Source organism: Brachypodium distachyon, chromosome 1 (assembly GCF_000005505.3).
Source record: "Brachypodium distachyon strain Bd21 chromosome 1, Brachypodium_distachyon_v3.0, whole genome shotgun sequence".
Classification (NCBI taxonomy): domain Eukaryota; kingdom Viridiplantae; phylum Streptophyta; class Magnoliopsida; order Poales; family Poaceae; genus Brachypodium; species Brachypodium distachyon.
Window position 1 is genome coordinate 52,564,677 of NC_016131.3, and position 26,220 is coordinate 52,590,896.

Consider the following 26,220-nt stretch of genomic DNA (forward strand, 5'->3'; position numbering starts at 1 on the left):
TTTCTACAAAACCGGTAGGTAATTGTACATAAGCCGTTGACCAAAACCGTAAGCAAAATATATAGATAGTTGGGTTTGCTTTACTCACAAAGATAACTCCATATTACAGTTCCGAACTAACCACAGAGTTTAAAATATCTCCTGAACTCTAATACAGGTTAGAACACAAACTCTGATTGTTCATACTGTTTATATTACCCCTACCCCCACCGACCGGTTAGGACCGAGTCAACTAACGATGTTTAGTCCAGAAAATTCTGAAAGAATGGAGAAAATGTAAAATTATGTTATGACTCTACTTTGAAATTACAGCTTCATTGGGCAAACGGGTCGATAGGAAATGACATATTTTGTTCGGCTCAAATTTTGAATTCAAAAATAAAAGTTCCTAGAAAATTTTAATAAATAAATAAATAAAGGAAAACATAATTTGTCCTTAGTAAGCCGATCAAATTTCAACATTCCAAGCAAAGGATTGAGTAGAAAATGGCATATTTTGTTCTTGGCTTAAATTTCAAACTAAAATAAATAAATTTTCCAGAAAAAAATGAAAATATTATAGAAAAGCATAAATGTTACACAGAGTAAAGTATTCAAATTTCATTTCATTACGGCAAATGATTGAATTGAAAATGACATGCATGTTTGTTTGTGGCACAAATTTTAAACTGAAAAAGGTTTCCTATTTTTATATTTTCTTAGAAAATCATAAATATTGTTTTAGCTTACTGTTAAAATATCAGCACATTTCAACTAAGTCTTGGAAAGAATCAAAGAAAATAACTTGATAAAACATTTCAACGCATTTCGCCAATGTGATGTCGTGGCCAACTCAAAACCTACCACGTACATGAAAACCATCTTCTTGTTGGGTTATTGGGGAATTTAAACGGTTTGAACGGTTGGATGTTCTGTTCTGACCCGTATTGAAGTTCGGAGAGATCACATGGAATTGGGTTCTCTGTCTTCGTGGAGTCATTATCCATGCCGTTAGCTTGGATTGAGCCAAAATAATAACAGTGTTCTCAAAAAATAGTATAACAGTGTTCTCTCTCTTGTGAAAAAGCTGTGTCTTGATTTAGTTGCGTCGATCAGTTTGCTTAGCCGCTTGGACTTTGGACTGTTCGCTACACGTACGACCACCTTATTGCTTTGCTAGTGGGGACGTGTGAAGATCAAACATGTTGCTTTCTTCTTAAGAAACAAAAAGGATAAGGCGAAACAGAAAGGAGATTCATCCAGATCAGCAGGCAGCAGCGCCTAATTAACAAAGAATCCAGCAAAGGAGATTGATCCAGGTCAGTAGGCAGCAGTGCCTATAATTAACAAAGAATCCAGCGCGTCCTCTCTCGTAGATTCTAGCTGATGGGGGTGAGTGATCGAGTTGCGTCGTCGTGTAGAGCGGATCGATTCTCTAGTACCACTTGGCAGTTGGTACGATTCACTTTAACTGTATCTCATTAGCTAGCCCTACAATTTGGGGTAGGCTGGACTAAAATTTCTTGTCTGCAATTTTGCTCCACTGATGTCTGATAGGGTTGGTAGCGTTGGCAGAGAAATGGGTGATTGAGTTAAGCCAACAAATAAGGAAACAGCTGGGAATTAAAACTATCCACCGTTTCAAACATGGAATTATTGCGGCACTCCGAACCCAGAACGGTTTTAAATTCCTGTGGTCTTCCTGAATAATGCATATTCGGGTCTCAATTCATCCAAGTTGTTGAACGGAGATCATAAATAACCTCAGGAGGCAGCGATTAGTCAACATGACTATTTGACAGCAAACGTGGTAGTATAGGGCCTTGACCAAAGATATCCTTTTGTTGGCAATTGAGCAAATGTTACAAATAGCTCCCTACAAAAGGTTGTGTCTCACTGCTCCTTTTTTATCCCTCGAACGTGCTCTCATCTTCCTCTCTTTTGGTACACAAGGTTATCTTCGTGACCAAGGCTTAGTTTGTCATTGCTCAAATATGCTGCGCTGAACTTAGTTTATAATATGTTGTGAAAAAATACACACAAAAATTGGGAAAAATTGGTTAGCCAAACACGAAAAATAGTAAACATTGGGTGAGGAAAACGGAATTACGAGAAACCACCGCAATGCCAAACGTAGCCTAAAAATAATAATCGCGTACACATATCACATTGCAGCGAGACACGTGTATTCTATCTCTGACAATGCCAAAGTTGAATTAGCATTTCTTACTTGTCACTTTAGTTTAGTTATCTTGAAAAATTGAGGAGGATGGCATGGTAGTTTAAAATTTTCTTATATCTCAATCACATTAGGCCTTGTTTGGTAATAGAGTTTTTTGGATGTTTTTAGGATATTATCCACTCCAAACTGAAAAACACTGGAAACCCCAAATGGTTGTTTGGCAGGAAGGGATTAGAGGAGATTATTCATAGTTTTTCCCACAAAAAGCTCCATTTTTGTACCAAATTAAAACACTTGTCCTACTAGTGTTTTTTAATTAGTGTTTTGAGTTTTTGAGAGTTTTGGGTGAACACCCAAATCTTCCAAATACCAAAACACTAGTGACTAAAAAAATACACTAACACCAAACAAGGCCTTAAGTGTTTAGATTAATATCTAACCATAGTTCATCTCTAGATCACTTTTAATACAAACCTACAAACTAAAAGTTGCACCACCGATTCAGAAAAGTTACACATTCATATGCAATTTCTATACGATACAAGATGACTACTCTTTTCGTCTCATATTAAGTTACCTTTTTTTTTTAGAGAAACACAGTACAAACGCAGACGCTCACAACTTGCGCGTACACTCACCCCTAAGAACGCACACACGATATTAAGTGACTTTCTATTACATGTATCTAACGATTTTTAAGTATAGACATGTTCATGTTTAGACAAATTTGAGTCAATTATTATGAGACGGAGGAAGTAGGATTTTCAAAAATCCAAACAACTAGAATCAGCAACCCATTGTCCTGTCGTGGAACAAGCTTCTAAGATGTTTTCACGCAAAGACTTGGCTCAATTGTGTAACGACACTCCTTGAGCTAAACGACATCCCAGAAACGGTGGGCGTTTGTGCCATCCATACTCCCTCAGAAGATCTGAATATCTGATGGGAGGAGATCCAACGAACGTGTCGTGCACCGCCGGCCCGCCGTGATCCGATCCAGTCGGCGACGACGACGACAGCCGTAGCGGCCTCCTTTTCCCTTTCCTTTTGAGTCCCGCCCCCCCGCTTTATTCCAAAGCACAAAAGCATCCGCCCGTCCACCCCCAGAAAAGAATGGGAATCCCCATCACGCAACAACACCACAAACCCCGCCGCGCCCAAGGAGAAACGCACAGAGAGCAGCAGCAGCAAAAACCGCACCGCACCACGGCCCCGGGCGCGCGCGCGCACGGAGAAGTAACAGTTCTCGCCGGTGGACTGGTGGAGGAGGAGCGGTGCGATGGGGTGCGGGCAGTCCAAGGAGGACGCGGAGGGCGCGGTGGCGAGGTGCCGGGAGCGGAAGCACCTGCTGCGGGCGGCCGTCGAGGCGCGGTACGCGCTGTCGGGGGCGCACGCGGGCCACGCCGCCGCACTCAGGAACGTCGGCGCCGCGCTCTCCGACTACGCCACCGGCGAGGCGCACGACGGCGGCGCGCTGCTGCGCCACTCCGCCTCCGCCGCCGCGGTCATGTCCCACGGCCCAGGCGCCGGCGCCCAGGCCGCCGCGCTCGCGCTCCCTCCGCCCCCGCCGCCGCCTCCGCCGCCGCCCGGGCGGGCCGAGGAGGACGCCCCGGCGCTCGTCAGGTCCATGAGCGCGCCCGACCTGCCGCTCGAGCCGGCTATCAGGAAGAAGCCCTCCGGCGAGGCGCCCATCATGGAGGAGGAGGAGGACGGCGACGCGGAGGGCGAGGACGCGCGGCGTCCGGCCGAGGTGGAACCCCCGCCCCCCCCGCCGCCGCCGCCTACGACGCAGCTGCCGCCTCCCACGCGTTCCCCGCCCTCCCTGCCGCCGGACGCGGGCCACAAGGCCGCGGCGCCGCAGGGTGCTTCGTGGGACGAGTTCTTTTTCGGCTCCCAGGACGGCATACCCATCCCGCCGCCCACGCTGGGAGGATCCACCACAACCGCCGCCTCGTGGGCCGCCGAGCGGGCGGAGGCCCCCGCGCCTCCTCCACCACCACCAGAGACAGAGGAGCAGCCTCTGCCTCCGCCGCCAGTGCCAGCGGCTGCTGCTGCTTCTGAAGACGTAGCCCAGGGTAAGAAGCCGGTGGTGGAGCCCGTGGCGCGGCGGGCGTTGACGCAGAAGGCCGCGAGGAGGGGGGATGGCAAGAAAGGCAGGACGGTGGTGGTGGTGCCGCCGCAGGCGGCAAGGCTCGGCGATATCCTGCACGAACTTGATGATCACTTTCTCAAGGCATCGGACAGCGCGCACGAGGTGTCCAAAATGCTCGAGGCGGCGCGGATGCATTACCACTCCAACTTCGCCGAAACGAGAGGTACCCACGCATGCTCTCATCGTCTCACTAAGAATTCACTGCACAGCTCGAACTAATATCAAACAGTAATCCCATATTCTTGTCACCCACGTAGATAGACAGCTTAGTAAACATTTATTTTTTTACAAAACATAAGCATCATGGCAAGTGGTATAAAATATTCTCACGGACGCATACACTTCAGCAAGTTTTGTAGAGAAGTCCAACCTGATTTCTTAATTTAATGGTGTTTGCGGAACGAATTTAGCTGTTCCAACGAAGACTTTGAATACCTTACTAATCAGCAGTCTCAACGGCAAAAGAATGATGCCTTGTTAATCATTGAAATGAAATGAGGCAATGTTGTGGTTGCAATGCAGACTGGACCCACGTTAATTTAGCGGCTTAATGATAGAACATCTAATCTACATGGTCTACATAGCCATAGGTCCAGTGGAATGATTAATTTTGGGTGTACGTTTAGGTAGTTGATTGTTTATGCTCCATGGTTCGCTTTTAGGTTCAGGTAAGCAGTCTCTCTCTATCTTCCCTGTTTTTAGGGACCACTTGAGGTGTGTTCTATATGCGTGATTAATGTATGAGTTATATGTTTTTTTCAGGAAAATTAGATATACATGTACTACAATTTTCTTAATAGATGGCTAGCTTAATTTCCTTCTACCTCTTATATTTTATTAGGATTTGTCGATCATTCTGCCAGAGTGATGCAAGTTATCACTTGGAATCGCTCATTTAAAGGCATACCACAACCAGAAAACGTGAAGAATGAATTGGACGATGATGAAGGGGAAACACACGCTACGGTTCTCGAGAAACTGCTTGCATGGGAGAAAAAACTATCCCATGAAGTAAAGGTAAAAATGTGCTTTCTTACTTACTAATTGAAAAGCTAAAATATTTGCAACTACTCTGTTGTCGGAATCCAACATTAGGATTAGCTAATTTTTGAACCATTACTGCTAGACGCACCCATTTCTTATATGTGATTGCTTAATCACAATAATATGAGCAACGTTACTATTTCTCGGTTTCTAATCCATTTTAAAAAGAGGTTCTATCCTTGTTCATCGCCCTAGTATGCTAAAACCATTTGACCTCTGTTCCGCTGTCATTCATTTCATTATTTAAGCTTTTTTTTACACAAATCGATATATTTGTTACTGATGCATGCAGGAGTTTGAGGTCATCAAAATGGAATATCAACAAAAGCTAGCTGTCCTGAACAAGAAGAAGCAGCGTGGTGCCAGTTCTTCATCACTTGAGAAGAGCAAATCTGCTGCTAGTCACTTGCACACAAAATATGTAGTTGATTTACAAACAATGGAGTCTACAATTGCAGAAATTAACCGACTGAGAGATCAACAACTATACCCAAAACTTCTTGAACTTGTGAACGGGTAAGCCTTTTTTTGGAGATTTACAAAATCAGCTTTATCTTATTCAAGTTCATACATTTATGCTCTGCTTGGAAACTTCTACTTTGTTACTCTATTGTGCTTCGTCTCAACGTCCGCTGGACACTCAGCAGTATTTTTGAAAACTCTGACTACCCCCTACTGTGAATTATGATTTCGCTAGTTTAAACAAGATCATACAAACTAAAACGAATTGTGTTGTTTTTCAACTGACAGGATGTGGCAAATGTGGGACAAAATGTATGGGCACCACAAAGCGCAGCTGAAGATCATCTTAGAGCTCAAATCGTTCGACATCTCGGTTGCTGCACGGGAGACAAGTGATCAACACAATGATCGGACAGTGCAGCTGTGGCACATCGTTCAGGAGTGGCACACACAGTACGACAAGTTCATGACATATCAGAAGCAGTACGTTGGGAGCCTCTATAGCTGGATCAAGCTGAATGTTATTCCCATCGATACCAACCTGAAGCCTAACTCGTCCCAACCGGTTGAGACCACACCTCCGATCAAGAGGCTCCTACATGCTTGGCACGATATCCTCGGGAAGCTCCCTGATGATGCTGCAAAGAAGGCCATACACACGTTCGCCGAAGTGGTACACACGATCCTATTGCACCAGGACGACGAAATGAAGCTGAGCATAAAGATTCAGGAGACCAGGAAGGACTATGAGAGGAAGAAGAGGCAATTCGAGGACTGGGCGCAGAGGTATATGGAGAAAAGAGCAGGTATCCCTCATGAGGCCGGCAATCCCGACGGGACACGTGCCGATCCGCTGGCGGAACGGAAGGTCGCCGTGGAGAGGTTGGAGCTTGTGCTGAAGGACCTGGAAGAGCAGTACAAGAAGCAATGCAGGGTGGTCAGGGAGAAGTCTCTCAGCCTCCTCCGGACGAACCTGCCAGAGCTGTTCCGCGTCGTGTCGGAGTTCTCCCTTCAGTCGGCTGCAATGCTCAAGGGCCTGTGGTCGATCATGAGCACAAACGACCAGTTGGATGATTGATCTGTGTTTGTGTGTGCATCATTTCTTGTGGTGATTTTTGTGTTCTTGTTGGTAGTTTGTTTTGTTGCTGTATATTTGGTTTTCAGTTGCAGTGCAAAAAGGAGAAGATGGCTGGCTGTTATTATTTCCAGGTCGGGCTGTTGTAACTCATAATGTATGTATGTACAGGTGTCCTGTAGACTGTTTGGTATAGGAAATCACGATTTTGTTTCATCTATCAACAGTTTTGGTAGGTTTTACAACCTTAAAACTTGCAACAACAGAAGAAGGAACACCATTGCTTTTATCTTTCCCATTGGGTTTGGTGCTCGAAATGATGACCACATGAGCTCTGCAGGAGACTTTATTTTGTGGAACATATGTTGTCAAATGAGCCAAGTGTTGATTATTTTCAGTTTGATGGAAAAAAAAGGTCTTTTAGTCGAACAGAGGTTCTATACATGTGTCTGGATGGGAAGAATTTCCACAGATCTCCTGTGACTTGCTTACACAAACCTTGATCTGGATGTTTCAATAAGGTGAAAGGACATTCACTGTCATATTCAAATAATAGCTTGAAGAAAATATTCAAATAACTGATTGATAAAAATATAAGGTACGGTGCTGGTTCGTACAGACGTTTGCGAAATTTAATGATTTATAAATTCTGGAAAAGTTATACCTGACAGAACGGATGATTTCGTAGGAAAAGTAACTATGAGATTTGTCTACGTGGGTAGTCTTGTCTAAGTCATAAGGAACGGTCATGGTTTTGGCCGCTAACGCTACTCGATTACCCTTTTAGTGAGAGGCACCAAAGCCCCTACTTTTAAGGTCACCCTGGACTGGCCGGATGGCAAAGAAAACGTTGTGTGAGTACTTTCACTGATGGTCGACCATCAGTTGCATGTTATATACCTGACAGAATGGATGATTCGGTAGGAAAAGTAACTATGAGATTTGTCTACGTGGGTAGTCTTGTCTAAGTCATAAGCAACGGTATGGTCTGGGCTGCTAACGCTACTCGATTACCCTTTTTGTGATAGGCATCAAAGCCCCTCCACTTAAGAATGTACCTAGACAAGCCCCGGGCCAGGCCGGGCTTCATAAAAGTCCGACAGTCAAACTTGAAGCCCGAGCCCGGCCTGGCCCAGCCCGAAACCCCAAAAATAAGCCATTTAAACATTAAAATAATTATTTTTAGAATAAATAAATGATTTTTATACCTATTTTTCGTAAAAATACCTGTTTTTAGTCATTTCGGGCTTTCGGGCCGGGCTTGGGACGGGAAAGTGAGGCCCTAGCCCGGCCCGGGACGTTGGGCTTCGGGCCGGGCCACCCATGCCCAGGCATACTTAAGATCACCTCGACCGCCCCGATGGCAAAGGAAACGTTGTGTGAGTACTTTCCTGACGGCGCGCATCAGTTGCATGTTAGTAGAGGTCTTCTCCACCAACAGGCTTTTCCTGAGCGTTCATTGGTGGTGGTGGTTTAGTGTCATAGCCATATGCAAACTGCGTTTAGCTAGGACAATACTGTAAATTGTTACCTATGTAGCCCTAATTGCATAGACTCTTAGCAACTGGACAGGTGTGCGAGCACATAAATATTTCATTTTCATACACACAATTCATAAACAAAAATCATACAATTCACACATCCATTCTTGCTTGATCGATTTTACATCACACATGCATCTATTAAATCTTTCAAAGAAATATGAAATAAATTGACGATATTCTTAATAAATTGACAATATCGTCAAACTCATACACTTAAGTTAATCCACGTGAGTTTTTTTGGCGAAGAGTTAATCCATGTGAGTTTATAACCTTCCTGAGCCGAATCAACCTTTTGAGCCTATAACCTGTCCCTCTGTTACTGCAATAGAGCCCATTAATGCACCGGGAAATCCATTCCGAGTTAACACTAGATACACCCTTGTTGATAGCAATTCTTGTCCATTGTTACCGAGATAGAACATCCCCAGCTATTAAGACATTGAACATCAAGCACTGAGATCTTCTCAATGATAACTGAAATTTAGAACATGTATGCCACAAAATAAAGTAGCAGGATTCCAAACAAGATCATTGTCAAGCATTTATAAGCCAACTGCAAAAATATGATCTTTCTGTGCTTCTCTCGGTTGATCAACCAACCTTGGTGGATCATCCAAGAAAAACAAGCAAGGATCATACTCTTACAAAGAACAATGCTTTGCGCTCCAAATTACAGCTCATGTTATTTCTTTGTTACCTTCTTAAGCATGCATACTTAGTTACTTACACAAACCGTGTAACTTGTGGGTACATTGTGCATGCTATTTTAGTGAAAATCTACAAAAGGCAACCCTCTTACAAAAATTTAATAAAAATAATATTAGTGTAAAATTTTAACCAAATCCTTGGCACTAAATGCGACTAGTTGACGCCATATAACCATATATATAGCTTGGCGTTTAAACCATAGAAATAGAAAAAACACTTGAATTTGATAAGAATGCATACATGTTCTAACAATGTCAATTCAAGCCAAAATGACATGCAAGATTACTGTTAAAACATTATTATCACATCCTCCTCTACATATATATATTTCAAAAGAAGGTCCAAACAAACTGCAAATACTTATGTTATTCTGTTGAAAATGCGATCAACGTGATCTTTTCTACTCCCTCCGTTGCTAAACATAAGAAGTGCTAGTTTTTTCTAAGTCAAACTTTTTAAATTTGATCAAATTCATAGAATTTTTTTTACCAATTGTATGACTATAAATTAGTTTGATTAAATCCAACATGATACTGATTATTTGTTTTCACAGTCACTTTTCTACTATAAACTTTACCAAACTGTGAGGACTTCTTGCAATTTTTTTTTAAGAAAGTAGGAGTATATGTTAGTCTCGGTTCATTTGAATTTAATTTTGCCTCGATATTTTTTCTCACTTCTCTTCTGAAAGCCCCCTTGCTCGAATGGAAAATCTCAATTTTCAATCCTAACCCCGTGCAGCCGTGTCCCAAGTCCCAGGTCGTCGAATTCCCCGCACCTCCCGATCCCGTGATGCCCTCGCCGTAACCTCGCCGGCGGCGTTATGACCTCGCCGGCTCCCACCTCCTCCTGGTTCTCCAGCCTAACGCGCACCGCATCTGGCACTCCCTCCTCCTCAGCCATGCCTCCCGCCGGCGGCGTCGCCTCCGCCCCGGTCACCCTCCCCGACACACCCACCGCCGTGGGCGGCAAGGGTGGTGTCGTTCCTATTGTAGCCGCCGCAGGCGCAGGCGCGCGCAAGAAGCAGCTCCATGGCACGCTGTTCAAGTACGGGCCCAAGTCCGCTAATGTATGGCTCTATCTCTCTCGTCGTCGCTTGAGGTGGCTATCTGAAGATTGTTTCGACTTTTGTTTGTCTTTTGAGTGTTGGATTTCATTCAGCTCATCGGCTACCTGGCCTCATGTGTCTCGCGATTCCTTTTGCTAAAATGTTGTAGAAGATGGGCTGATGGGGGCACGTGCGGGAGTTCTTTGGACCAGATTTTCTGGAAGGCTCGGGTAGTATTTGGAACTCCGGATCTTCCCCTAATGTTCGAGATGCAGAATCCCCACCCCCCTGAACTTGGAAGGGATATCCTGCTTTAGCTAGTGGGGGTTCTACGTCTCACAGATGCGTGTGGTTGTTCGAGACTGGTAGATTAAGGAAGGTTGTATAGTGTTTTTCACTCACCCACAAATACTGGCGATTTTGCTTTAGAGGGTTGCTTTTGTCGGTCCCAACTTGTCATTGTGTTGTTTTTTCTGGACTAACTCCTTTACTGATCATGGCCATGCCTTTTGTATCTCTTAGTTTCTGTGCCATGTCAAGCCTAGTCAATATACAATGCAGAACCTTTCGGTCCATGGTCCTTTTCCTGTTTTATTGTGCTTATTCAATTCGCCTTTTAACTTCCAGATATGTAACTGTCAGGTTATCATTTGAGTACAATGCTTTCTCTTTTCATTATCTAGTAATTGATTGTTGTAAAGTCAAAATGAGGTGCTCAGTCCATTCTTAAGGTACATGCAGTTTTCTCTGTGTTGGACTTTGGACTACTATAGCGCCAATTCTGACCTTTCAGAAGATAAATCTACTACTCCCTCCGTCCAACAAAAGATGTCTCAAGTTTGTCAAAAATTGGATGTATCTAGACATGACTTAGTGTATAGATGCATTCAAATTTAATCAAAGTTGAGACATCTTTTGTTGGACGGAGGAAGTAGTAGTTTATCCTGTACAGCTGTACAAGAGAAGTCTGATAGCTTATAAAGGATGTTGTAAAAAAATGTTCTGCAGACTGGAAATTAACTTTTTACCTATGGCAATATCCAGTTGAAATCTCTGATAAGCTTATATCTTTTTTAGCATTACAGATGTGTGTGCTTATATTTTTCAGTGTTATCTGGATTTCTAGATACCTATCGTCATATTATGATTTACATCTACATATAAAAATCTCTCCGTAGATAAAGTAATATCTTTTTTATGTGTTCAATTATTGCTGTGCTGTTTGTGCGGTAACTTACTAAGTCCATTTTTCCTCTTGCAGGTCGCATTCAGAACTGGTGATTTTAATCATCAGGTGATCTTTATTGGTGGTTTGACAGATGGACTCTTAGCAACTGAGTAAGTTAGCCTCCTTTTTGAAGATTTACTCACCCCCAGTCACTCTTAATAGCTTACATGTCAGGTTATCTGAACAATTTCATCCCAAGGATGTCATATCATTGATTGAATTAGTTTCAGGCATATGTGAACTTTGCCAAATTTGTAAATAATGTAGCAACCTAAATTTTCACACCATGGCTCAGTACGATCCTTCATGTAGTCAGTAAAAGATATTTAAATTAGAAGTGTGTTTTGATCTCTTTATCTATCATCCAAACATATTATGTCATTTCTTCATTGTCTGCAGTTGTTGACTTGTGAGTTATTATAAAAAGATATTGCAATGGATAGACATTTCTAACTTAATCATTGGATTAAGGGTAGTAGACCTAATACCATGTTCCTTCATGCAATACATGATTGCCTCGAGCCAATTGTGAAGTGATGACACATGCTTATAGTTGAAAACGTTACTATTGTAACTTTGCTTTCTTCCTTGTTTTCTAGTATGTCTACATATTACATGTCATCACCGATAAATGTGTCCTCAACTTAACCATTACTTGTAATGGGAAAACTACTGTTAAATTATGTCTTTGTTCGATCATTTTGAAGCTTCAATATGTTTAGCATCCTTTTACTTATCTTTGAATCATGACATATAGGGGATATTTGATTGCCGGCCTTGCAAAATTGGCTTGACCCGAGTGCTGCCTTCTAGCTAAAAACACTTAGTGTTGTCTTTGACTCAACTTTTTGAGACAAAAAATGTGTTGTTCACGGCGCTACTAATTCTGGTATACCTTATGGGTCTAACCAAAGAAAATCATTAAAACATGTTCCCTCCCAAGAAACAGAAATCTCTCGAAGCGAGATAGCCTCAAAAGCACCCAACGAGTTAGCAAAAGTAGGCATGTGGCAAGGTGACAGACTGATGGAACCAACTGCACCAGAACATGATTTCAGATATAGATTTTCGCAATGCACAACCTATCTGTCTTATTTAATTATTTTGTTTACCATTAAATCTAATTTTATTGCGCTAATTCCATTTCTGAAACTTAACAGCTACTTGGAACCATTATCACTTGCCTTGGAGGTTGAGAAATGGTCACTGGTACAACCGTTACTTTCTTCATCATATATTGGATATGGAATTTCCAGCTTGGAGCAAGTATGTTCTTTAGTTCGTTAATAATACTATCAGCTTATTCATCCTTGTACCGAATAGAAGAGCATTTTAAGAGCAAATTTTTACTGAATTCTAGCATATCATGCAATAAGTCAATATATTTGAGGTGTTCCTATGATTGAATGATAAAAGTGGATTTGTGGTGCTGAAGAACACATTTTGTGTTTTAAAAGCTTTTGTTACTCCTTTAGTATAGTTGATTCTTGATAATCAGAATTTTAAAGTTATGCGAATGAGTTGCTTCTTAAGTTATATACAGCACAAAGTGTACCCTGTTTTTGCTTCTGTAAAAAATGGTCTGCATTAGTGCATTATTCACCAGACGTTATGATTCTAGCTTGGTACTTTTTTTATTGCAATGCAGTATGATAAGAATAAGCGAAGACAATTTGTAGCAGTAATGATATCACCGAGATTTAGTACATGTATTGATCACATGTTATCTTCTGCAAGGATGCATTGGAACTAGATCAGCTCATTGGTTACTTGATAAATAAAGAAAATTCAGAAGGAGTAATATTACTCGGTCACAGTACTGGTTGCCAGGTATGCTGTTACTATTTTACTAACTTGCTGCACTATTTTACGGTCTGAAATATGAAATAATACAGACACTTCTGTGGATGCCAGGATATTGTGCATTACATGCGGACAAACTTAGCATGTTCCAAAGCAGTTTCGGGGGTAATTTTGCAGGTACTTTTATCCTGCCCATTTCCTCGTTCTCCCAATGTTGCGAGTAAAGAAGTATTGCTTTCTACATGTGAAGTACAACGGAAATTCTCACCCCTAGTGATAGAACCAGCTGATAGTTGATAAGAATTTCTTGTGTTGAAATTAGTGATCACCTTAATGATATCTATTTATGACTTCTATGATAATTTGTTGTTCAGGCTCCAGTAAGTGACAGGGAGTATAGGGCAACTCTCCCAGAAACAGCAGAAATGATAGATCTGGCCTCAAAAATGATTAGTGAGGGTCGTGGAATGGACTTGATGCCGAGAGAAGCAAATTCAGATGCTCCAATTACTGCCTACAGGTACCAATTTTCATTCTCAAACTACAGATGGACATAATTAGACTAATGTGTACAAATAATTTATTTTTCCTTTGGAGTTATCATGAAAGTTTGCATGAGAGGTACTCCTGTTGTCAAGGATAGCGCAATTCCACCCTGCAGCAATTTTCACCATCAGACGCAGCGACGTGGCCATCGCAAAAAAGAAAAAGAAAAAAATAAGTGAAACTACACTTCCTTTTTCAAAATCTTAATCAATTGCAAGGATAGAACATGTCGGTCGTCGGGATGCTGGACCACGGAGGAGTATGTTAGGAAAGATATATGTTTCATTAGTAATGGGAGTATCTTACGGAAGATATATCTTTAATTAGGAAATAGAGCATCTTAGGAAATATATATGTTTAGTTAGGAAAGATGATTAGTTTAATACGAAGATAAAGATATAGTTTGTTAGGAAAGTGGGGGATTCTATTCTTGGGGGTCAAGTCGAGCCTTCAGTATAAAAGTGATAGCATGTGCTCATTATCAGTTAAGAAATGGAATAGTCAAAGATACAACTAAAGCCTCAGGGCCTTTTCTTCCATGTTGAGATGAGCCCTGTCTAGGAGTAATGGTGGTGACCGACTCGTTCGAGCTCCACTGCGCCAGTAGCGAGGAGCACCGCAGACTCCTTGACTGGCATGGGTTCGGCCGCAGCAATTCCGAGATTGTAGACTCCTTGTACAGAGTCTCATTAGTACCAGACACCTGGCCGATTGGATCTCAGCCATAGAAAGTATTGGGAGATACATCGAGGGATGTAAATCCATCACAGCCTCACAGGCAGCACATGTATCAGTCATTCAGGGGAATTGGGGAGCGCAGGAAGGCAAATGAGACGGCGCTGGATCTCTAAGGCAGAACATTGACTTGATAGATAGAAAGTACGTAATCAACTGCCAGAAGGCCCAGAACAATAATTGTCTCTAAAGAAATAACAAATAGTCTAAGAAAATAAAAAATGCATTCTTAGATAAATACCAACTAGGGAAGCATTGACTTGATCCACTACACTAAATTCCAATGGCACCATGAGTATTTGGGATTTCAAATGCATTGTACCAACCTGCATGCGATATATACATTTTAAATGAGAGACAATTGATAATAAGATTAATGTCAGAAATACAAAACATACCATTAAGTTCTAACAATGGTTTTGGGTAATTTGCCCTTGCGCGTCTTGTAGCCTTGAAATGTCTTCAATTCTTCATAATAACCCCATCTTCAACAGCTGAAAACATTTCTCGCTCAATGTAGCATACCATGCTGTCATCTATATTAAGCTCAAAGTGTGCTCTTCTATGCTCTGCACTGCTATCACTATTAGAGCAATCTATTCTTGGACATAATCTTTCCATCTAAATTAAACCTAGCAAATTGCAAGCAATTGAACTGAATCTAATTAGGCCTGAAAACAACAACTACCAATGGATCATGGATTATTCAAAATTTAAAATACAAGAAAAATCTTTGAGAAAACAAACCAGAAGCAATGCTGCCTGTGCGGCGCTACCACCGTGTGCCGGGTGCTGTATGCCTCACACCTGTACCGCCGTCTGCAGGTGCCGGGAGCCGATCATTACCCCGTTACCGGAAGCTGTCGTCCCCTGCCGAGCGGGCTAGGGATTTTGGGGGGCTTGGGTGCCGGTGGCTTCTGTTTCATAGTTAGCAGTAGGCGATTGCGGGAGGCAGATCGATCAATGCAGTGTCGTGGCGACCGAGCGATCACAGGAGACAAGGAGTTTACCGTTGGTGTTGGGCGTGGGCTCCAGGGATGCTGGGCTGCAGGGAGGGCTGAGGTCGATAGTCAGTAGTCTGGCCTAAAAACAATATGTACTTCTCCTGAGCTGGACCAGTGCTACAGCCCGTCTAGCATGGGCCATAGGTCTGCCCCTGGCCACATTGGATTTTTGCCTATGTGCAGGGCACTCAGGTTGAGGGTCCGCCGTTTAAGATGTGTCGATTATGGAAGAATTTGGATGCTGCTGTTGTCAATGCGGGGATTTTTCATTTTTTGTTTTGTTTTGACTGGTTTATTGGCCCAATGTGTCGAGAGGGGTAGTCCCGTGAAAGACTTAGGGAGGTCAGGGAAAAGGTGTTCTTTTTCGTGGACCATGCAAAATGGCAGAGTTATCAAGGTTTTATAAAGCAATAAAAGGCGAAATGGTTGTCAATGCTGAAAATTGAGCCTCGAGAACAAACAAATTGACCAGATCTATAAAAGGTTGTTATCTTGCCACTTACTGTAAAAGCTAAAAGCCGGGTGACTGTTGTACCTTCTACTATCATTTAGAACATTGTTGTTGAGTGGTACATAGTGTATCAAACACTGATGTTCTTGGTTATCATTTTTGCCTACTACATAATGTTGCCTGTTATCTTTACTCTTCTAAAAGATTCAATTGGTGGTGGTAGTTTGTCGTCTTTGGAACCCGTCACTTACTTTCTGTCATTTTCTTTGTTGCATCACTTGTTGATTTAGCACGAATCATTGAGATAGGAACGACTAATGATATTATGTTCTTTTTTGTACATGTATGTTTTAGTCCGTATAGATGCATGGGTATTGTGCTAGTCAATTATACTGTTTGGATTCTATCGCCTTTTTGATTGATGCAAACTTAATTTTCTGTATTGCTTCTGTTGTTTGCTGTGCGAACTTGTGTCATGCATTTCTCCAATATATTGTATGACTTATTTTGGTTATTTATCTTTTATTTTACTAGACCTATTTGGTAGCATATCTCCCAATATCCTTTGATAAATAGTGTGATCTCCATAAGGATTTTTCTCCATTCAGTTCTATTCTAAATGCGTCAAACAATAATGTGTAGGTTCCACTCCCTTTGTGCATATATGGGTGATGATGACATGTTCAGTTCTGATCTTAGTGAAGATCAGCTGAGGCAGAGACTTGGTCATATGTCAACCACACAATGCCAGGTATTTTTTTCTCTCTTGAATATTCGTCTGTACTAATTGGCCTTGCTAAAGAACCTAGAAACATCAGACTCTTGAGTGATCTCATTGCCCAGGAATGATGGTAGTTCATATTCACTATTCAGATTTTCCATTCTCTTTGTTATGACCAAATGACCAATGTTGTCTAAGGTTTTTCGAGATTTGTTTTCTTAAAGAACATAGCAGTGTATCCTATGAAATTACACTGTCTGCATGTCATTGACTTGTCCCACAATCACAAAACTAGCAATATCTGTGACTTCAAATCCCCATAATTGTTGGTAGGTAACGACACAAATCTGTGCCATTGCTTTTGAAACGCCTCATGAATTCTGTGGAGATAAGAAATCTATTGGATAAGTAATAATAATTAGTCATTTGCCAAGGGACAATTTTAACCAAATTTCTGTCTTTCTACAACTTTCAAAGCTGAATGTTCTATCAGTGTACATGTATAGATGACACTTGCTTGCTTCGATCAAGCCACAATGCAAATACACTTGAAATTGAGCTACATTTTGATGGAAACAGTTATGAACCATAAGAAGGTAACTGAAACTTATCATAATAAACATCTGAAAACTCGATTCTTTGGCTCCCTGCATGATGCCATTTACGTGTGTGCCACCACAAAAAATGCGTTGTTTTCCTTGGTGCAGTTCTCAGTTGCATTACAAATTCAGTTCCATGTTTCTGACTTATTATGGTTGCTGAACTTTATAGCTTGTAAGTTCTTTATCCGCAGATTATTTTTTCAATGGGGGATGAATATGTTCCAGAATATGTTGATAAGAAGGCACTCGTAAACAGGTGAAAATATAAACCTAAATAGAGCAAATGTGGATCCAATATGATATCATACTCAAGTTATATCGGTCACTGCAGACTATGTCAGGCACTGGGAGGTGCAGAGAAAGTTGAAATAGAATGGGGAGACCATGCTCTCTCCAACAGGGTGCAAGAGGCAGTTCGGGCAATTGTCGATTTCGTTAAGAGGGAAGGACCTAAAGGATGGGACGATCCATGGAGCTAGATAAAGCAGTCATGTAGTCTATCTTTTACCCTTGTTACCCTGGCAAAATGTCTAGGTTTTGCTTTTTTATTGGTCTAATTGTTTCTGTGTAGTTATATTCTGGTTTCTTTAATTTTGTTACCTCAACCCTTGTCATACACAACTTGATTTTCAATCTTGTTCATTTGTGGACATTCAGGTATGCTATCTGTAAATTGTAATCCTTCCCTTTCTCAAATGTTCCTGTTTTGCCTAGTCAGAGGTTGTTTAGTTAAGCAATGACAATCTCGCAGATAAATGTATTTGCTACAACTATTCCTGATTAAATTGCATGCAGTACGATATTTAACCTTGGAACTGTATTTACCAAGATTTGAAATCGCAGTCCGCTTGCATTCAGGGTAGTTCTATCTATCTACATCTGCTGCGGAAGCTATTTACAATAACGTTTTGTAAAAGAAAAAAGAAATTATCAAATACATATATAAAAGTCAAAACAGTTTGGTGCAATTTGGAGCTATAACAATATTGCTATTGGTATAGGGGAACATTGACCGTCGTTTAGCGTTTGAAGCATAAGCTGTATTTCATTTTTTACCAAAGGTTTGACCAATAATGAGTTTATTAATATATATAATTTATGTGACAGAAAATTGGTAATGTTGTATTCATATTTGAAAGTACTTAATTATGTTTATAGTTTGTATTCGACAAGTAAAATGTTGATTTAGTAATGCTTGATCAAAAACTCGGTCAAAGAAAATACGTAGTAAGAAGTATTTAAAACCTTGGTATTTCCTCATCCGGCTTGAGGGTGCTAATACATTTCACAGTTGACCGTAAACTTGTTCCCAAGAAAAAACAAAGTTGACCTTAAACTAATTGCACTTTCTTGATGAAACATATTAATTTGTGGTAGTATAGAAATTATAGTCCCGAAACAAGTGACGTGGAATGTATAGATTTTTATACAAATGCACGCCATTTATTTTGGGAAGGAAAAATTATTTCCTTATTTGTTAAAGCAAACAATTAGTACTGCGAAATCTAGTAGTGCTATTATTTTGTTCCGTGCATCTGTGGAAGTTTTGGTACATCTGAGGAACCATCTTTTATCCTGAAGACAGGCTAACTCGGTCAACTGGTCCTTTTTGTTTCTTTCTCATATCTTCAGACATACTTCGTGATTTATGCTCAAGATTTGTTTTAGGTAAAGTTTCACAATTATTAGAGTTAATTATTGCTCTCAGATATTCCGCCCCCCAAAATATGGTATCTTCAATTTTTCTTTGGCCTGTTGATGATGCAAAAGTGTTGTTTGTCCTATTGGGCATAATAATGCAATGCAATATAATATCAGGAACTGAATTGCTTTGTAATAAAGGCGTGGCAAAAGCAATTATTTCTCAAACTCTCTAGTAGTGATTTTGCTTAACCTCGAAATATTTTTTCGTACAGAATGCACCCCAAATCTAGCTTGACCTATGTGGAAGCCCCACAAAATTGGTCGCAAAAGAAGGATAATACTAGTTAAATGTACACAACTTCTAGAAATTAAGAATGGAAGGTGCATACCAACAGAATCTATGCTTTTCAGGAAATACAGTTATTAGTACAATCCTTGCTTTTCGCCGTGTATACTTGATTTGTTTGCTACTGGTACGATTTATGTACAATTCAGAAAGTTTTCGAGGCTGAATGGTTTGCCCAACCAATTTTGGTATACTTGATTTGTTTGCTACTGGTACGATTTATGTAGTTCAGAAAGTCTTCGGGGCTGATTGGTTTGCCCAGCCAATTTTGGTGCGCGTGCGCCCACGACTCGCAGGCTGCTGTTTGGTTTAGTGTCTGCAGGTTGGCTCGCCGATGCGATGTCCGCAAAGAATCGTCAGCGACAAGCCAAGTTTTGGAGTAGTGGGCGGGGGGCAGAAATCAAACAAGCCCTTCAACTTCAAGCGCAAAATTTTCAGGACGGCTAGTTTGCAGCCGCATGCTTGCTACGTGGCGGTCGATTCTACCAGCCGGCGTCTGGTTTTCTTCCCCAAGTGATTGGTTTTCATGTAGAACTAGCGGTTCTCGTCCAGAGCTTTCTGAGGATCCCCTGTTTGAGAGAGCCTCCTAGACCTTCCTCTTTTCACTTTTCTTTTGCGAAGACATCAACAACACTCCAAAGAGTTCTAAGAGTAATAAAGATTACAAATAGTTTCTTGGACCACCTAGTGACGGCAACAAACACTAGAATGAGTCGAAGCCGGACCGCCATCTTTGTCCCTCCATCACCGGAGCCGGGCAAAACTTGTCAAAGGAGATCTTGTTCTAGTAGACGGTAGGGTAGTCATCGTGCTAACACCCTAAAGGACCAGTGCACCAGAGCAGCAACCATTGTAAAAAATGAGAACCATATTTCGGAAGAGCGAGATTTCAAACCACACGAACAAACACGAAAACTGAACGAAACCCAAGGGATCCGTCAGAAACCCGAAAAGCCGTCCGGATCCCAAGGGATTCGCCGGACACACAACTCCACGTGCCCTCCGCTGGTAAGCGCATCACCGGAGCGAGGAAATAGCGGGGGACCTTATTCTGCTACAAGATGTCGTCGCTGCCTCACCATCTTGAAGAAGACACATAAAATCCTAAAAAAATCGAGAAGTTCTTTTGTAGGCAAGCCGGCGAGATCTGCCATACCTCCAAGGCTAAGAAAGCCATCGGAGGGAGGACGGACCGGTAGCGGAGGGAAAGCTGGATCCAAGTCGCCACCGCCTAGGTCGTACCGTTTCAGTAGGTTTTGCGTCTACCCTTTCTTTGTTCCTTTTTTGGTTCTTCTAAAAGAGGAAAGCCAAAAAATTTCAGATGAGTTTTCTAAGAGGGAGTTCAGAATTTTTGCGAGCCTTGGAAATCTGGGACAAGACTTTTCTTTCAAGAATGAAGTTTAAAATTCATTTCTGCGATGGACTATCAACTTTTTGGATAAGCTTTCAAAAAACTCAGAGGAGCTTCCATTTTTTTTTAGGTTTCAAAATTTTAGGGACAAACTTTCGTTCAGTTGAGAACAACTTTTAAATTTTTTGAGATTGGACGTGCTGAGCTGCTGTTTTTTCCTTTTCTTTTTGAGGGACGTGCTGGGCTGCTTCGTCAAACGGTGAGCCAGTAAGGCACCAGAGAGTCTTTTCGAGAATTTTTGCCTATTTATAATGTTTGTCCAACTCTAAACACTATAAATATGCCTGTGTTGCCACAAATTTATGTTCTTATAATACTATTTGTCCTCCACAGGCCATAATAATGAGTTGTGCAAGTGCAGAGAGCGAATAATTGTTTTCATGGTTACCTTTTTTTATGTGAAAAGTACGTAATTAATAGGTAAAAGTTGAATCTCCCTTTCAACTTTGGATCCATCTTTCAGACCAGTGCCGACAGCACCCACTTTGGATCCATCTTCAAAGAGCGCCCTGGTCGATTGATCTCTGGGTGCAGCTGCACCATGTCCAGCTCTCTGATCGTGACGACACGTTGATTTGGAAGTTTGATGGCTCGGGGTCCTACTGATCCAATTCTTGGGCAGCATCACTTCTCCAATGTCTGTTCTCGTGTGGCGGACGAGGATCCGGCCGAAGCTGAAATTCCATGCCTGGCTCGCGTGCCTTGGAAGATCTCTCACGAGGTTGACCAGTTGGCAAGACGCAACATCGCACACGATCCGGTCTGTTAGCTCGCTCATCCTGAGAACGCTCACCACCTCTTCTCGGAGTGTTCTTTCCTGGCCCAGGTGCGGAGCTCTCTTCTTCCCCGGCTTCGGCTTGTGCCGCTCCTCTGCAGCGCTGCTCCTGCCAGTGATCCCGTCTCCTGGTGGGGGGAAGTAGTGGCACGACTTCCGGTCGTCGGCGACAAAGAAAGCATTTGTGGCCCCATTATGGCATCTTGGTGGTTCGTCTGGTTGGAGAGTTGGCCGCTTCCCCTCGGCGGTCGCTGATGAAGTGATGATGTAGTGGAGGAGACCGTATGTGACATATTTCACCCTTCTCTCTTGCATCGATCAACATTGTCTTTCTGCTATTCAGAGCAATGCTATAGAAAGATACTACCACTTCCTTGTTGGGGTATGTACTGTATTGTGGCGAAATAGACAACCAAATACTGCATGGTTCACAAATCTTTCCTCATCTTTTCCTCACAGTATATCTCCGTGTGGCGAATCCACCCATGCTATTCCTTCTCCCTAGACACACTATGCATTAATTTGAACTCCACATTTAAATTTGAATGCCATTTTTTATTTGAACCTAATGCCAATTTATGGGGTTGTTAACAATTGTGTTCGTCATGTCGAGAAAGAGAGCAATGTTGGATTATTTTTTTCAATTTTGAATTTTTGAACCTTTTTGTTCCTCGTTGAGAACTTGAAAACATGAATCATGTGTTGAACTTGAATACAAACCCGTTAAACTCTTTAATGAAACCCGTTCGAAACTATGTATAACATCAAGGTGGCGGTTTTTGATCTGCCGGCTGAGAAGGCCCCTGGACCGGACGGCTTCCTTGGTCGTTTCTTCCGGGAGTGTTGGGAGATCATCAAGGATGACCTCAAGCTTGCCATTGATGGTATGGCCGACCCGGGGGGCCACATCTCGGGCCTGGTCAATTCCGCAAATGTGATCCTTCTGCCGAAGAAAGAAGTGACGACAAGCATCATGACTTCAAGCCTATTAGCCTCATTCATAGCCTCGCGGAGATCTTCTCCAAGCTCATGTACCGTAGTCTTGCTCCTCTTCTTCCCTCAATCGTGTCCGTCAATCAATCAGCCTTTGTCAAGAAGTGACGCATCCACGATAACTTTGTTCTTGTTCAAGGAATCATCCGGGATATGCAGAAAAAGAGGGAGGCGGGGTGCTTCCTCAAGCTCGACATCTTCAAGGCTTTCGACTCCGTGTCTTGGCTCCTCTTGCTGGAACTCCTCACGGTGCTTGGGTTTGGGCCTAAATGGCGTCAATGCGTGAGCATGCTCCTCTCTTCGGCCTCCTCCCGGATCCTCCTGAATGGGATCCCTGGCCCTAGGATTCCTCATGCCCGCGGTCTACGCCAGGGGGACCCCCTCTCCCCGATGTTGTTCATCTTGTCCATCGATCCTCTTCACCACATTTTGAGGCGGGCGACAGAGCTAGGGATCCCGCGCCCCTTACGAGATGCCCAGGTGTGGGTTCGGGTGTCCCTCTAAGCGGACGACACTGGAATTTTCACATGCCCCGTCACGGAGGATCTTGCTGCTATTAATAAGCTCCTCTAGGTTTTCAGCGACGCCTCTGGCCTCCGGACAAATCTCGACAAATCCGATCTCTTTCCGATTAGGTGCACTGAGGAGCAGGCTCCCTGAGAGCCTTCCCAGCTAGGCGTGGCTCCTACCCCTGCACGTACCTTGGGCTCCCCCTTCACCCTACCTGGCTTAAGGCGGTGGACTTTCAACCCCCTCATCGACAAGATTGGCTCTCCGCTCGCAGGTTGGGAGGGCAGGCACTTCACCCGGGCCGGTAGGGTGGTGCTTGCCAAGTCTGTCCTCGCATCGATGGTGACTTACCACCTCACAACGTTCTCCATCCCCCTAGGCGTCCTCAAGCAAATCAACAGGCTCATGCGCTCTTTCATCTGGATGAGGCAGGGGAGGCCAGGCCAGGAGCCTTCCTCTCTCTCCTTGGTCAATTGGAGCACTGTGTGCAGACCTCAATCCTTAGGCCGCTTGGGCATACCTGATTTGGCCAAAATTCGGCCGGGCGCTGAGGCTTCGTTGGCCGTGGTTCTCTTGGGCCGACTCGGGCAGGCCATGGAATGGCCTCGCGTCTCCCTGCACATCGACGGACATGGATCTCTTTCGGGCTTCCACTAGGATCCAACTTGGAAACAGAGCCAAGGCCCTCTTCTGGCATGACCCTTGGCTGCCCGACGGCGCCATCGCTAGGTACAGATGGCCAGGGCTTTTTTCCATCGCCACCAGGAAGCAGCGTTCGGTCCAGAAGGAGCTTCTTGGCCATAATTGGATCAGATCCCTACAACGCATTGCCACTCTGAAACAACTGTCCTACTTTGTCGACCTTTGGGGTCTCATCTTCGGCATCTACCTCTCTGACTTGAAGGACACTATCTTCTCATGCATGGCGTTGGACCCCTTCGGGCTCCTACTCGGCAGATTCGGCTTACACAGCACAATTCGTTGGCTCGATTCCTGCTTTTGTGGCTGGCAAGATTTGGAAGGCCCATGCGGAGCCGAAGGTCAGATTCTTCACCTGGACGGTGGTGCACGGGAAGATTCTCATGGCGGACAAACCTGGCCAATAGGGGCTGGCCCCACTCGCCAATCTTCCCTCTCTGCCGGATTCATCCGGAGACCATCAATCATCTCTTCCGCAAGTGCTCCTTCATGAAGGACGTGTGGGATCTCAGTCAAATTTGGAGCAACACCGTCTCTCCTGCCTCCACCTCACCATCCTCAATTGATGCTATCTCTCATAGAGGCCGGCCCAACCCCGAGAAGCGGGCGGATAGCGGGAGGCTCTTGTACACTTGGTGGGGAGTCTGGAAGGAGCGAAATAGGCGTGTGTTTAGAAATGTGGCCTTGCCCCCGCTTGAGGTGGCTCATCTTGTCTGGGAGGACATTCGAGGTCGCATTAGGGCATGCTCCGCCGACCCGGGAGATTAGGCCCTTTGCTTCTTGTTTTTGTTTTTGTTTTTCTTTCTCTTTTTCTGAGTTCCTCCTTGGAACTTTCTGTATAGTGCTTCTCTTTCTAATCGAATGACGGGGATCAACCGTCTTTTCGTCAAAAAAAGAAAGATGTTGAGTCATTTTATTTCCCTCGAAAAAATTAGATGTCGAGTTTAACTTAATTAAAAAATCGCATTAAATATATATAACCACATTGAAAGGGTGGCAATCAAGTGCTTGCATAACAATTTAGGGAGTAATATCGATAGGGTGAATGGATACCACCAACTCGATTTTTTTTAAGTGTAAAGATAATAGAAGATCACTCTGTCAGCATACTAGTAAATTGGTTTCGATGAAGTTTTTACTGGAACTCCACTGAATAATTTCTCCTTTGGTACATCTTTTTTGTGGGTATTGGTACGTACGGACATATACTCGAAACTTTTGAAATTCCTAGGTCCAAGCTGTTAGCCACAGCAGGTCGAGTTCAAAATGAAACAGACTGATCTTGACCAGATCCATTCCACAACTGACATTTTATATTTATTTTATCTCTCTAAAAAGCTATGATATTTTGAAAATAATTCTAGAACATCCATCATGCTATATACTGGGGTGTTCATGAAATACTTTCTGCAAATAGATCATACGCGTACATCACGCGGAAGAAATAATTGGTGCAACATGAGTACTGAATAGTGTAGCACACAAATTAATTGTAATAATTTCTGTTTTCATTCAGGGGCACACATGGTCATATTTTAGCAGCAAGTTTGTAAGGGAACTTTATAGCTAGAATAAGGAGGCACATGCAAATTTTCTAACAAAATCATAATTTCTTGGTGTAAAGAAATAATCTTGAATATAGGCTGCAAATGCATATGGAACCTGGCAGATCTTGTTATAAGCATTTCCAAAGTTCATAGGGGTTTGATTCTCGGTGGCCGGCTTGGTTTTCTCTTTGCTTATTCTTTTTATATATGAAACCTTGCACAATATTTTGAAATAATCCCTTTTGAAAGATTATTTTCTGGTTGGCTCAACTAATCATTGGACTTCAGAATATTGCTATATATTATCCCTTCCAGATTTATACGACCCTCATGCGCAGATCTGATGTCAAATTTCGACAAACAATTAGACCAGTATAAGGTTATTGTGATGCAAAAATGATATCATTGGATTCATATTGAAATACCTTTTCTAATGATATAACTTCTGTATGCATGTACTAAATATTATTGTTGTAAGAGTTTAACATAAGATTTCCATAATGGCCTTAGAAACCTGGAAGGGGGGAAATTAAATTCGTAGTTACACCAACTCAAAATGTTGAGAAATTTCTACATTTAGTCTTTTTGTTCCTACGGATGCTTAATGGCAAAGGATCGATGCATCTTTGTAAAAGAGAGAGCATACATGTAGCATATGTAAGATAAGATAACACGAAAATAGCTACCTAGGCAGGTTAAAGCCATGACGAAACCTGCGGCCAGAAGAAGCCGACGTCCAACATCGTAAGCCTTGTTGAAAGTGACTGAAACCATGAATTGTTGTATGATTGACCCACGAATTGTTTAAGATAAGCTATATATTCCAGTCAAAGCCGTTAAGTTCACCTTAGATGTCATAGCCACACAGACAAAGACTCGCCCACTAAATCATTGCATGTAGCTAGCAACAGATGAGTGCGTTGCTTTTCGATCTCACTACTGATGAATGAAGGATGGGACGCCCATAACTGTAAAAGACAGGCACGACCAAGGGCCAACAGAAAAGGTCGA

General features: G+C 42.6%; 2 protein-coding genes across 3 annotated transcripts; both read left to right on the plus strand.

Annotated features, from left to right (window-relative positions):
• The first annotated feature begins 3,247 nt into the window (after window positions 1–3,247).
• On the plus strand, window positions 3,248–7,181 carry LOC100829325 (nitrate regulatory gene2 protein). Its single transcript, XM_014897848.2, has 4 exons — window positions 3,248–4,476; window positions 5,155–5,330; window positions 5,650–5,873; window positions 6,108–7,181. Exons 1-4 carry the CDS (start codon window positions 3,441–3,443, stop codon window positions 6,895–6,897), a joined length of 2,226 nt encoding a protein of 741 aa, XP_014753334.1. The 5' UTR covers window positions 3,248–3,440; the 3' UTR covers window positions 6,898–7,181.
• A 2,668-nt stretch (window positions 7,182–9,849) lies between these two features.
• LOC100829935 (UPF0613 protein PB24D3.06c) lies at window positions 9,850–18,094 on the plus strand. 2 transcript variants are annotated; one of them, XM_014896826.2, is made up of 9 exons: window positions 9,850–10,215; window positions 11,456–11,532; window positions 12,583–12,688; window positions 13,160–13,252; window positions 13,337–13,402; window positions 13,600–13,745; window positions 16,604–16,712; window positions 17,462–17,540; window positions 17,616–17,759. In XM_014896826.2, exons 1-8 carry the CDS (start codon window positions 9,970–9,972, stop codon window positions 17,534–17,536), a joined length of 918 nt encoding a protein of 305 aa, XP_014752312.1. In that variant the 5' UTR covers window positions 9,850–9,969; the 3' UTR covers window positions 17,537–17,540; window positions 17,616–17,759. The 2 variants fall into 2 exon arrangements, with proteins under 2 accessions (XP_014752312.1, XP_003557385.1); XM_003557337.4 differs by having other exon boundaries at window positions 9,853–10,215; window positions 17,476–17,540; window positions 17,616–18,094.
• Window positions 18,095–26,220: the final 8,126 nt, after the last annotated feature.

Coding starts and splice junctions, on each gene's coding strand:
- LOC100829325 (XM_014897848.2), top strand. CDS start 3,441: ATGGGGTGCGGGCAGTCCAAGGAGGACGCGGAGGGCGCGGTGGCGAGG. Junction 4,477..5,154: donor CAACTTCGCCGAAACGAGAG/GTACCCACGCAT, acceptor ATATTTTATTAG/GATTTGTCGATCATTCTGCC. Junction 5,874..6,107: donor CTTCTTGAACTTGTGAACGG/GTAAGCCTTTTT, acceptor TTCAACTGACAG/GATGTGGCAAATGTGGGACA.
- LOC100829935 (XM_003557337.4), top strand. CDS start 9,970: ATGACCTCGCCGGCTCCCACCTCCTCCTGGTTCTCCAGCCTAACGCGC. Junction 12,689..13,159: donor GAATTTCCAGCTTGGAGCAA/GTATGTTCTTTA, acceptor ATCTTCTGCAAG/GATGCATTGGAACTAGATCA. Junction 17,541..17,615: donor AAGAAGGCACTCGTAAACAG/GTGAAAATATAA, acceptor CGGTCACTGCAG/ACTATGTCAGGCACTGGGAG.